Below are 13,873 nucleotides of genomic sequence, written 5' to 3' on the forward strand. Positions count from 1 at the left end.
TCAAACCGGATTAAAATTAAACAAATTTACACTTTCCTTGCAAAGAGCCTTTTTCACTGCTGCTTGTCATAATTTTTATTTTCTATTTCACTTATAAATTTCATTCGACATCTGTACAGTGTACACGTGCCATGGGGGTCAAGAGCAACATTTAGCACACCCACACCCAATGGAAGCCGCAGCGACACTGAACAGAGCAGCACATTCTCAGCTGAAGGCTGCCCTTTAGACATTGAATTTCTCAATGTAGATACCACATGAATATTTAAAGGAGCACAGCTTATTCCTACCGAGCTAGCTATATTTCAACGCATCAATTACTGCATTACTACAACCTTTCGATGATTGTGATTAAAATTTTTAGATTATGAACATCAAACAATGACTTTTCAATAGAATTATGCTAATTATATTGCATTATTGAACGGACTTGACCAATTTGAGAGCTCCAAACATCCAAAACATTTATAATCTAGCAGTAAGCTGCTCAAACGAATATTAATTTAATACTGAAAACTATGAACTCAAAATTATACCATCGTTTTCGTAAAAGCCTTCATTATCAAATATTTAATTTCACTATATTGAAAAACAATATTCATTAATTATATACATTATAAAGTATTTCATTATTACAGGATACCACGACGATGCTAGCTCAGGTTCAAAAGGTTGTTGCGCTAAAATAATCGAATTTACAAGCAAGTCAGAAAGTCATCAAAGAAGTAAATTAATACGGTGTTCAGTTAGGAAGTTAGGAAGTTGATCCAACATCAGGTAAGTGCGCAGGCATGAAACCTGACCTCAGGCTCAACCCTGACCTCAGGCTGAACCCTGAACTCAAACGGCGAATGCGAAGATTGCCGGAGAACGATGATCGTCGCTGGGTATTCATGAAGTGTAGGATATTATAAGTGGAAGTGGATATTCATAAGTGTATTTAAGCCGAGGAAAATTTGGTAGATCATTGATAGATATTCATGAAATGCATGGATGTTATGAAACTCGAGTTGTTTTTCGTAGAGCTTCGCTGGATTTTCATGAAGTGGAGTGGATACTATGTAAACGGAGGTGTGATGATGTTGGGTTCAGTTGATAGATAAAAAGTTTTTATATTTATTCATGAATTATTATTATGTAATTATTATTATTATTATTATGTTGGGAATATTTATTCCCAACAGTTTAGAATTGCGATCATAATTAGACTATTAACCTACAGAGAGACTATAAAGAGGAGAGGGACTTCGCTCTGCCCTGCCGAGACAAATATATGACACAAATGAATACGCGTCGAAATGAAAAATACAGAAAGATAATTCAATTATCCAAAATACAATAATTCATAGCCACTTATTGAAGAGCACTAATCCATATTACAACAGGTACTATTCCGACAGTAGTGTGGATAACCTTCTTACAGGAGGATTATTGTGTAGATCCGTGATATGCATTCAAGAAATGCGTGGATTTTATCAAACTAGAAGTTTTTTCGTAGATCTTCCCTGCAGATTCATGAAATTTAGTTGTTATTGCGCTACTCGAGGATTATAGTGTAGTTTCCCACTGGTTATTCAAGAAATGGAGTGGATGTTAGGCTAGTCGAGACTTAGTTTGTTGCTACACGCACTAAGTTCATAAGATCTCGTCAATATTATTCAACTCACACTTATTATCAATTATTAATATTCATGAAGTTTCGAGGATATTGATAAACTCGCGGCTGTTGTTGACAATATAGGGCATTAGAGAGGTCATGTCAATATGGCAAAGCCCATGTTCAGGCTATCTTTCGAAACTATTGTACCTGAGTAACTACTCGCATCTTCTCCGTTATATTGTGTTTCATATAATAAACACCACGTGAAACATGGTTAATTATTTATATTTGTGAGTCTTGAACTTTGCATAACATAAAATATACCATTTATTAAACGGTGCTATATATCTCAAGTTTATATTTGTTTATATACATTTTTCAACCAGTAAAACTTTATTGTGTTCAATATAGATTGTGAGTTGCTGCAAGAAACTCCAGTTACGCCAGTTGTGCAGACATGTTTCTTATGATTTGAATAACCTCTATTATTGAATGATATAGTATATAGTATATATGAATGATATATTATATAGTATATATAAATAACCTGATGAGTTTAAAAATTAGCCTGCTCGTATCTCTCTTTATTTTAGCTTTTTTGACATTATTTGTAACAAATGTTAAGCACAACAGGACCGGCATTATGGGAGTTTTGGCATCTACTATAAGTTTAAAAAATGAATTTTGTTTTCTTTCGCATGCATTCATTGCGGAAACCGAATTTTTGCGTTCCCGTACCATCAGTCAATCGTCGTTTTGTCATAGAACTGTTTATGATATTGTTATTAGATTAGAATTTTTTTGCAAGTAATGAATCATAACAGTATGAACATAATTTTTTAATATATATTTCTTCAATAATTTTGTTGCGAGGAAATGTCATTTTTCGAAAGATTACCCACCTCTGAGTTATAGGTATATACTTCAATAGGCTAGTCTGACTAGAGTTCAGCCTATATACTAAATAATATTTTTAATAAATCATTTACTCAATTGATTGCTTGAAGCAGGTGCTTGTTTTGATGACTTTTATCTTTCTACTAATTCCGTTTAAAAGAAATCAACTTTTTTTTGATATTACTAATCGCGGATTTGCATCAGTAGAAACTCTTAGATTCCCAATCAATATTTTACTTATTGGACGAATTTATTGTTTCACGTTCAAACAATCCTAAGCGATAATATTATTACCTTTATAATGGTTCGCTGTATGTAATTGTACGTTTGTACATGATAAACTTTCATAAACTTTACAGAATTCTACAATATAATATTAGCCCATCCAATTAACAGTGCAGAATTCTTCAATATATTTACCCGTCTCACATACTTTAGTGTGTTTTGCAATTATCCAAAACATAATGAAACTGAAGAACTGCCAGAACGGAAACTCTTTATTTGAATTCAATTTTCTTCCATGTATTCTTCCATGTATTCTTCTAAACATGATGCATGTATATCAATTAGTATTTAGTATAGTACGTGACTCTTAAATGACAAACCTTGTGCTAAAAATAAATGAGTCGCACATACTCATTCACCCGAACATTCTCATTCACTAAAGAATTCTTATATTATTTATAACTCAGAGGAAACGCTTCTCAAAGCCAGTGTTTAGATATTGGATGAAGCGATTTCTATAATATCCATTAATTAATGAAGCGACATTTACTACCTTCAGCACTTCATTCTCACCGTAAGCCTTTAAGCCTTTCATCAAACTTAGTTATACAATAATTTCGGTATTTCTCTCTGATATACATAATTAGTGAAGTTGATATATGATCTCATCTAAATTGGAAAGTTCTCGTCCTGATTTTTCTCATATTAGTGAGTGAACATAATCAATAAAAATAAATTTTTCTTAAGAAGAAAATTAAAATACTGGAAATATTCTGCCATAATGTCACTGGCGACAAAATCCGTTTTATTAACACCGCTTTCATCAACTGTTATGGAACGTAATAATTCACCTCACACGCCGCATGATTTCTTATTAAGGAGACTGGCCGCCCATTGTATATTTAATCTCTAAATTTAATGCGGAGACACGCGCTGTTCCTTTGTGCATCGCATGATAGCCCCGGACGCTGCATTCTTGTACGTCATCTTTACGACCAAAGCCCATTTGCTTGACGTCTCGTCGGGTCCTCAACGTCACGATTAGGAGAATTTTTTAGCCCTGCTCTAACGAATTGGAAACATCGTCGACTCAGGGAGAGACTAAATTAAATTCGTCAATGCTGCGCCAGATAATGATTAAATATTTTGCGGTACATAAAATTACGAGGAAACTTATATTAAATGCACTCTGATTTAGAATATAAACTATAATTCTAATATTTATATTGGAGAAAACTCGGCTGAAAAATAAGGCAATTAATTTTAATAGCATTTTACTAACTTTTAATTGGTTATGCTATTCAATTCGGAAGAACAATTAAGGAAATTTACGGTATCTGTGACATTACATCTTCTAAATTGCCTAGATAATTAATAAAAACAAGCATATATGTTACATGGAGATCAAGTTATAGCGTTGAGCAGTGTTGAAGAGCTACTACGACGGATTAACTAACGTATGCAGCTAAGCATCGGTCTTGCGGATACGGTAACGTTGAATTTAAAATTACATTCAAATAAATTTGTTTAATTATGAATGTAAGAGTTCCGCTCATCGAGTGTGGTGTACGTAATCGTATACGTGAGATCGAGGAATTTCAGATTGCTGTGAATAAGTACTAAAAATTACTTACATTTATCATTCACGCGCTGGAGAAAAAAGCGAGGGAGAAGTCCATTACCAGCAAATTTCTTGCTTATAAATCTGCCTAACTGACAGAAATTACTCGTTCATCTAAAGTTAGACATGAGCAAATGATGTTGACGAAATAGTTTGCCCCGTTTTTCATCGGCAGCTGAAACCATTATTGGCCCTCAGCAAACTTCTTATCAGCTTTGGCAGCCTCTGCGCTCTCTGCGATTGAAAGAATCGCTGGGAAATTTTTTTGGCTACAGGCAGTCCATTAAAAGTGTAGAAGAATTTGAAGTTGTGCGCGAAGCGTCCTTTGTTTTAGAGGCTGGACAGTAGACTGGACAATATTAGTTTATTGTAGCGCTGAAATATTTCGAAAGTTGGCAGAATATTAATGGCTTCGTCCCTGAATGGTTGCAGTCGGGACAACTTCAGAGATGTTGCTGGATGTAGTCTTCAACAATAATTATTGTGCTAAACAATAAAATATAATACATACAAATGTAAAATCTTACATTTCTTTGGCCTATTATAGAGTCAAGATATTACGAAACTATTTATTTACATCAACAATTCAACCACTTTTTCTACTTTATTTATTCACATTTATGAGGTGCCCGTTTCGATGACAATCGCATCTCAACGCGCCAAGTTAATACCTAATTGTTTTCAAGATTGGCTGTCGCGGAATGAGGCTTGTGGGAATGTTATCGTAGAATATTGTTAGGACTCGGACCGGCTTTAATGAATTATAAATATAATTATCTTTAATATTATTTATATAATTATCTGTATTATTATATATATATAATTATCTGTAATATCAAGGCCTTGGTTCATGGATAGTAAGTCGGCTTAAAAATGGCTCCTATAAAGAAAACCAAAGAAGATAGAATATCGACCCCATTTTAAAGATTACGCTATAGCATCATAAAATAGAAAGAATAGACTTACACATGACCCGTACATACTTCCACTATACAACATCAAAGTTAAATTCTTCTGCAAGGAAATACGGAACAAAAATACGATACTCATCAAAAATATCTTAAAAATTTACACTCTATCGAAAATTCGCAAATTTTAAATGCGATATAATTTCAAAATGAAACTAATTGTATAGGATTTATAATTAACGTGATCATATATGTACATGATAATCAATTCCATTATTAATTATCTGTACCCAGCATGACGACATTCAAAGAACACTCATAACAAATAAAATTCATTATTTTTAAATGGCTATTGCACAAGCTATCCGAAGTTATTTATAGATATTTTATTTTGTTTGTCATTTACTTTAGAGAAAATTTTACTCACTGGAGGCAATCGCCGAAAATGTTTTTAACATTATGAACTATGTATTTTATTTAATTTAGATGCAAGAATATCTCACGGAATTTTCAATTAATTTCGAAGATCCGACGTAAGCCCGATTTTCGTTATCGGTCACAAAAATTTCGAATTGGAAGGCGTCTCGTGAGACTGCAGTTATGCAGATGAGGCGCTTGCTAATCACAATTTAATGGCACCAAATTCAATAAACGTAGACTAGAGAAGCTGCAAACGAGCAGCGCTGTCGGGCCACGATTGCTGTCTTTGAGACAGCCATGCCATGCAGGAGCGTCCCGAGCAATGTTGGCCGCTGTTCACCGCGGCAAACTATTCACTATTAAATTTTGGACGCACGCTGGAGCTACCGAAAGCAATGGTGCGCGGCTCTTCGAATTCTTCGAGCCCAATTTGCCAGCGTGATTGTCTAAGCAAAGTTTGTATGGCTATCAAAAGCCTTACATTAGATTTTATTTTGCATTAAACAGTTAGGAATAGCAACCAATACAAGGTAAAATAGTTTATAAAATGTTATATGTCATTTTATACATGGAGGGTAGAACATCCAATACAAAGTAATTAAATAATATGATCCTCAAAAGCCTTTTACTAGATTTTACCAGTGCATTGAGGCCAGACTAAATGGTCTTCAAACAACTTAAATTTAGTTATAGCTTAGTGTAGCATCAAACGTTTACTTTCGTTGAAATTACGTGACAACGTTTACTTTCGTTTAAATTATTAAAAAATTATATTATTTTAATGCTTCTGCTCGCATCTTAACAGATCCTTTAGACTAAAAGTAAATTTTGAATTTACTCAATTTAATAACAACATGCACGGGAAGAAAATGCAATTTATTAGGCATGTAAATTGTATTACTCAATCATAATTGTTCTTGAATGTGAAACGCTCGATGGAAATTAAAAAAAATTGATGGTTCACCAGCATTCCCGGAAGTATTTTGGTATCACATAATTTTTTCCTAGATCTGAAAAGACTTATTACGGTAACTTAATTAATTCCGAAAGAGAAGAGCACCGCATTTTCAGTGATATTTAGCATTGTTTACAAGAGCGAGTTCAGCCTAATTTTTTTTAGTTTGTTTCATTGACATGTAGAGAGTTGACTAGGTTAATTCCTAATCCTGGTGTGGCCGTACCCTATATATTTGATGACGTTATATATGTAACTTACTGTAACCAATCTAATTTATCGTTATCTTCGATTCGCATTGACATTGTTCATACAGTATATAATGATGCGTTTATAGAGTCTATATATTTAGTGTAGCACGCGAATGGTGCTATCTAAACGCTGTAGTAGAGGCCGATATCATTTATAAAATATTCCATAAGACCAATAATTCTGTACATATTTTCATGAATACAAGTTGTAGTAGCTGTTAATCATTATGATGATTCATAAAAGACCCTTACATAAAAACACTATCAGTAAATCTACAGTTGCGTATGTAGCAATGACGGAAATTAAACGAATGACGGAATTAAAGCAATGACGGAAATTAAACGAATGACGGAATTAAAGCAATGACGGAAATTAAACGAATGTCACGTACGCACAAAATGTACGCCCACCTCGTAAATACAACACCCAATCAGCGAGGTCAAACGAGCATTTTGGACGTAATTACAAGCTAGGTTTCCTGCCATAGTTTCGGAGTCTCAGCGCTGCATTGCACGAGGTCAAGTTATTGTGTTCGTTGTTTGCAAAATGCTTGGAATTTTCCCTTCAAAAATAGAATAAACAGCAACAAAGTTAGCCGGGGGCCTCAATTTAGTCCAGCGTATTCGTTCTTGTTCCAATTTGTAGGACGACCCCTGCTAACTGGATCCCTTTGGCCAATTACTGAGCCTAGGGCTTTTTTTTTCGAGCCAAAAACGAGGATTCGGTCAACAGAGACTACCCGCTCAGCTCTTTATGGTCGCATGATATTTTCCCCTAGAGGCAAATAAAGATAACTCTATTATGCGCTGGGGAAAAAGATCATTTTTATGGGGAATAACAAATCTGAGTTTTAATTAATTGCCGCAGTGTAATGGGATGGAGAAGTCTCTCTCATTGGCTCGCATTAATGAGAAAAGTTTGGCTTATTTTTTAACAAATTATGGAAGGTAATTTTGACCTTTGGAATTTTTTTATTTTTTAGTGCGCAGAGGGAGATCTTTTGCTTTGCTGTAAAAAATATCTTAGATTATTTCAGATGCTTTTAAGCCAATCGGTGCACTATGTAAAATAATAACGTAAGGGTATGAAATATTCCAAAATTTCGAACGAAAAGCAAATTAGTTCAGCCTTTATCCGGCCTGATCAAGATTTACTTATTACAGAACAGGAAAAGTTGCACATTTCAACCAAATAACATTATTTATTCCGATAATAAATAGAGTGACATAATATATTTTATAACCCGGAACAATCTTATCCTCTTCGTAATAGATCAGAGCGACGCGCGGTCATTTCTGAGAAGCCGTTCGAATTTGTGTCAGCAGAAGCTGTTCGCCGCGACGATGGCCAATTATATGAGCGGCTATTTTTCCCGCGCTTGTTATAACAGCTCGCACAAAGGTGAGACCAGCCGTTCCTGACGTCCTTTATTCCAGCAGGTTTTTATCTTTTATGCTCGTCTCGCCATTGTTGCGCGGACATGAATCTTATTAAAGGACAATGCTTTCTTAAAAAAATTGAAATATTACTTTCTTGAAAGAAGTTTTTTAAATCAAATAAGATAGCATGGGTTGAATAAATAAAATATTCCGATCGATAGTCATACATTAAAGATAGTAGAAAATTTTCAATGTAATCATACGAACCAAATTCTTGTCTAAATTTAGTTTGTTATACGTATTCTGAAAATTAGGTTTCAGTGCGATTGGAAATAAATTTCGTTCATTGCTTCGAAATTTTAGACCTTACATGTAACGAATCTTCACAAAAATTCATTCGTGAAAGGCGCAAGTATTTATGGTTCCCGTATAGCTTAATTATTAACCTTTTTTAAATCATTTTCAAATTACTGGACATTTATCATTCACAACTCCATCAGCCGACAGACGAGATAGTGGACAGGTAATCTCTGGCTTAGAATTAGAAGTAATGTCGAATGCAACATTCGACATTTTTCCAAAACATTTTGGCAGCTTTTAGAATTTTAACTAAGCAATGTCATTTTGGGAATTAAATTTACATAATCAAATTATTTAAATTGAATAGTAGATAGCGACAAAGTACACATCGTCAGATAGCGACAAAGTAAACAGCGTCAGATAACGACGCTGTGTACTTTGATTTATCTGAACTTACTGAGAGAAAATCTTATAAAAACGGATTAATTCACTTTACGATCTGAGACAGAGAAAAATTTAACAAATCCTAATTTGATGTACGGGTAACGTGAAACAGGCGAAAACTGAGAATTTAATATAAAAAATAATAATATTTTTAATAATACTTTTTAAATTATTATATAATCAATATAATTATTGTTTAGTATTAAATATTATATACAACAACATACTCCTGATAACATTTCAGCATACCGATCTAAACTCCAACAATTATTTGCAATTTAGATCAGCGTTATTTCATATACTTTTCAACAATAATTTGTCAAATTTATACAGTGCATTTTTTCCCAATCGCACATCAGAAACTCTACTGCGACATTTCCATGACTTGTGGCCAGGGCTGAACATTTTTTTCTTGTTTGAAGATCGATGTTTGTTTTTGCGCTCGCGTATAAGAAGTAAGGACTATTCCGCATCTGTGTCCTCAGAATCTCCCCAAACTTTGGATCATAAAAAATCAATTTCTGCAGACTCGTTTTAACTTCTCATTGATTCGTCATTGGTTTTTTATTCTTTTTTTCTCGATTGTCCAAAAAAAGCGTGTTGGGCAATGGTCACCAAGCGTCTTTAACGTCTTCTTGATATGAAAAGAAATGAGTGTGTCAACTTTATCTGAGAATACTTCCGAATAATTCCTCTAAATTACTCTATTTTATTGAATTTTGCTGTTACGTCTCTAATTTTTTATCATTCAATCTCTATTTTCTCTCGTATTTGCGCTCGAAATTAAGGAATAGCATTCATGAAGTTGAGATTGACTTCTGCCCGAACGTGCGAAATTAGGTTTCCAAGTCTACATTGTTGTAGTACTTCAATACAATCAGGTTCGAAACTATAAAATTCGAGTTCGACTGAATGCAATCAGCTTTGATGACAGAATGCTTGCTGCCAATCTTCGACGCAGTTCACAAAATATCCAATCTCCAGAGGCAAGTCCAATCGTGCTTCATCTGAATGTTTTTATCTTCACTGCCGCTCTGATTGCGAAGGTGTAGTAAAATTTCTTGTGAAAAAAATAATTTAATTTATATTTTCTGACTGAACAAGCAGGACAATATGATATTGGCTGTCGATGTAAAGAAAAACTTTCACGTCACTAAATAAATGTAATTAAAACTGTTAATCGGGTAAATATTCTATCAAATGATACATCATCCGTTTTGCACTTATATCAAACTTATAATTTAACCGAAAAGTTTATTGTTAGCTATTCCTGATGTTTTGTTATTCTTGATGTTTTATCTTTTAGTTTTATTTTTCTTTTAAAGAAGTGCCGTTTGTCGTGATATTGTTTAATAATAATTCTCGTTTACGACAGTCCGCAAGAAGAGTGCCCAGCAACCAGCACAATTTGCGTGTATTTTTGAAGAGCATCTCGTGCCAGAAGCATTTAAACAACTCCTGGTGCTTATCTTTCGTGCATGAGCTCGCCACGCCGGCCGATGAAAAAAAGGGGAGCGGTTTTTAGGGGAAAACCGCCGTAAGAATTACCCCAAAGTTTGGACGACGCAATCGCGTGCCAAGAGAGACACTCGCGCCATAGTTCCTGTTTTTTATTTCGGGCGGGACAAAAAATCTAGGAATACGATGAATAGAATTGTATTGAATTTTGTGTGGAGGCTCTAGCATTTAGAAATGTGAATTTATGAATTGAGTCTCAACAAATTCATACCGTGATTAAAATGTCATAAATTTCCAAATTTATTCACAAATGATCAATCCCAAAGAGTACAAATTTTCTCATTTCAGAAATTAATTTTGACATATGAGTTTAAAATCATTAGACGATGATCTTGAAGTAACTTTCTTGAACCCAGTTCACGAATATGAAAGCCCACAGCATTTCGAGAAAATTGCTCTGAGAATTTTTCATGAAGTTGTCAGCTCTAAAGTTTGAAACTCAAGTCCAAATATTCACTTATGAGGCTTCAGAAATTTGCATACTTTTAAATTAACAAGCGTTTACTGATAATTTCATTATCTGACTCGTAACATCTTCACGAGTTTTTAGGGAATAAAATTTAAAGACTGCACTCATAATTAAAAATATGTCATTCACATGCCTTAATAGTTGTTTCATCGCATGTTAAACTGATATATGCCAATATAGTAAGCTACATGATATTGAATTGGGACATCTCCGATAATTCTTGTTCTTCATTGAAATACTCGTGTTCGTGTTTCCTTAATATACTGAAATTTCTACGATAAACGTTTATGTTCATGTTTTAACGAAGTTGAGTTTTCCTTTAGAATTACATGCATTTCCTAGATAATCCTGGTAATTAGACGTTTTTTCACTTGCTTATGTCTGCTTATCCTTATAATAATTACCACAATCCTGGATCCAGAAATATTTTATTGCGGTTTCCATGCACTAGAAAACTATAAAGTTAACTCCATAAAAATCTTATTGCAATTTTTCATCACTATTGATGAGGATCGTATTAGCAGTCAAAAGTGTATGCCAAGTATTCTATATCTCTAAAAATGTATCACTTTTCTGCTTGCATGTTTTCTCATCATCAAATAACAGCGTTCTAATTACGTAGCGCAAATCAATTAGAGCGCTATAATATATCTGCAACCATTAATCTAATTCGCATGTCGGTTTATTTTTATTTTCGCGTTCTAAACGAAATCGAAACACTCATATGCACTAATTATTATAACTACCATTAACATTACATGTCCATAACAACAATTCTTTCTGCATAAATCAGCGAAACTAAAAGGATGGAATAATGAAAAAGAATTATTTCGTCTGTCCTTTAGGATGAAATATTCCTAACGCGCTATAGGAAGGATGAAATATGAGCGTGCTGTGTATTCCAGTTGGAACTCACCTCAATGGTGCATGCGGCTGTTCAGTCCTAACCTCCCATTCCATTCAAACTTCCTGCTTCGGATGCAAAGGAATATTTGAACTTGGAATTGAGTTGCACGAAGCTTTGGCCGGCAGTCACTCCAGGCTGCCTCGAGTCAAAAGTTACAACTTGTTTGCTGAGTCAAGGGAATCGCAGGTGTCCGCAAAAGTTCGGTTGTAGAATAACTTTCCTATTAAGCATACGACGATAGATCGAGCTTCAGCCTTTCGATCTTCTGAAGCGACAACCAGGGTCTGATATTCGTGTTTCTTGGGATTTGAATTGATTTTATGTAATATTACTTTTCACCACTTTTCATCGAAGCAGGATTCGTCGTTTGACAGTTTGTTATATGTTGAATGATCTATGGCACTGAGACCTCAATGTAAGCTGAATATTGGCTCTAATTTTATCACTAATTTATCCATACATAGCAAAACTATTAGAGAAATTCAACCAAATATATCTCCATGTTCTCAATGGTAGGAATCCCACAATTCATAACATTGACAAGCATTTTCTTCTTCCCATTCTTCGGTACAAGATTAAAGCTCATCCTCCCTGACATCCTCCGTAATGAATGAACACTGCTGGCCATTATATTCCAATTACGGCATCATTCATTATCATAAAAGGCGTCTGGTGGACACAAGTGCAATTGGTTGGAAACTCAAAGAGCCGACGAAAAATTAGGGGTTCATTTTTCCAGCCTGGCGCTGCTAATTTGATGCTGCCAGCTCCGACGCTCGCAAACTGTGAAGGCTGGAGCCGCTGATCTGAGCCGTGACTTGCATGGTCTCTGCCTGTGATCTTCCTTTTACAGGATTACGGAGAATATTTGGATAATTTACTGCAGAATCAGAGTATTACTCGTATAGAATCGGAAATATTAATTACATAATGCATAATTAGGACATATTAATGAATTAATTGCAATTTTTTTAATTTTCCTTAAAGGAACTATTATTGATACACTATATATTTGATACTTAAATTATTGGTTAATTAAGTGTGTTATGAATTTATATTCCTTCTAAACTGCAGCAACCCTTTGTCCTCATCCCCAAATTCACACAGTCTTAAATATACCCTTGCTGTATCCTTCTTTTCTTCGGATCAATGAGGCCTCAATGTGTTCACAAAAACATGATTAATTCTGATGCCGAATAAAACTAAGGGATAACGAAAACATTAGAGGAACGGGTACAATTTTTGATTATATTTTATTTCAAGTAATCCTTCCCATCCCGTTTGTTCGACCTCCAGTCATGCGCATGAATATGTAGCCGCCCAAATTATTGGTCTTTTTAAGTCCGCTTGCCGAGCCCAACTGCATTCAAAGCTGCAAAAGAATAGCGTTGTAAAGCTGGTGCTGCCTCAGACATAAACTATAACTTTAGGTTCTTTGGTTTGAACAACACAGAAGAGGGAGTATGAAAAGTGCACCAAGGAGAGAAAGAAAGAGAGATTGTTGTGGAAGGAAAATTTTATTCTGAACATACATTTTTATTCTGTACAATTTTGCACATGTCCGGCCATTGTACTTATACGATAGAAATTCTTGAGAAAAATATTACCTATATATTATATACAGCGTACTGTTTCACTTCACCCAAAGCACTGATGCTTCTGTATACATCGAAATGATTTCAACGCGAACTATTGGATACTACGTACAAATATATTTTTTACCTGCTGCAATAAACGTTTATCAGTGTTCCAATTCATCACTTGTATAAAGCGCAGTAAAGGGTTGAATCAAACAACTTGGTTTAGTCGTATTATCATCATTATAACCTGCGGCTGCTCTGAAGGTCTTCTATATTAAGCCTTGTCTCTTTAAAACAGACGCTCATTAGCAACAAATTAATTTAAATTGTGAGCCGAGAAGGTGCTAACGAGCACGACTAATACGACGACATTATTCACTTTTGGCGGAAAAATCTTT

At 34.5% G+C, this 13,873-nt stretch overlaps 1 protein-coding gene across 1 annotated transcript in view; it reads left to right on the top strand.

Moving 5' to 3' along the window:
- The first annotated feature begins 791 nt into the window (after positions 1 to 791).
- Positions 792 to 13,873, top strand: part of LOC108680872 — a 49,016-nt gene continuing 35,934 nt past the window's right edge. The window contains exon 1 of the mRNA XM_018169789.1: positions 792 to 887. Coding sequence (XP_018025278.1) covers positions 792 to 887 — 96 coding nt within the window. The remainder of the gene's footprint in view (positions 888 to 13,873) is intronic.

Source organism: Hyalella azteca, unplaced genomic scaffold (assembly GCF_000764305.2).
Source record: "Hyalella azteca isolate HAZT.00-mixed unplaced genomic scaffold, Hazt_2.0.2 contig6990, whole genome shotgun sequence".
NCBI classification, from domain to species: Eukaryota; Metazoa; Arthropoda; class Malacostraca; order Amphipoda; family Hyalellidae; genus Hyalella; species Hyalella azteca.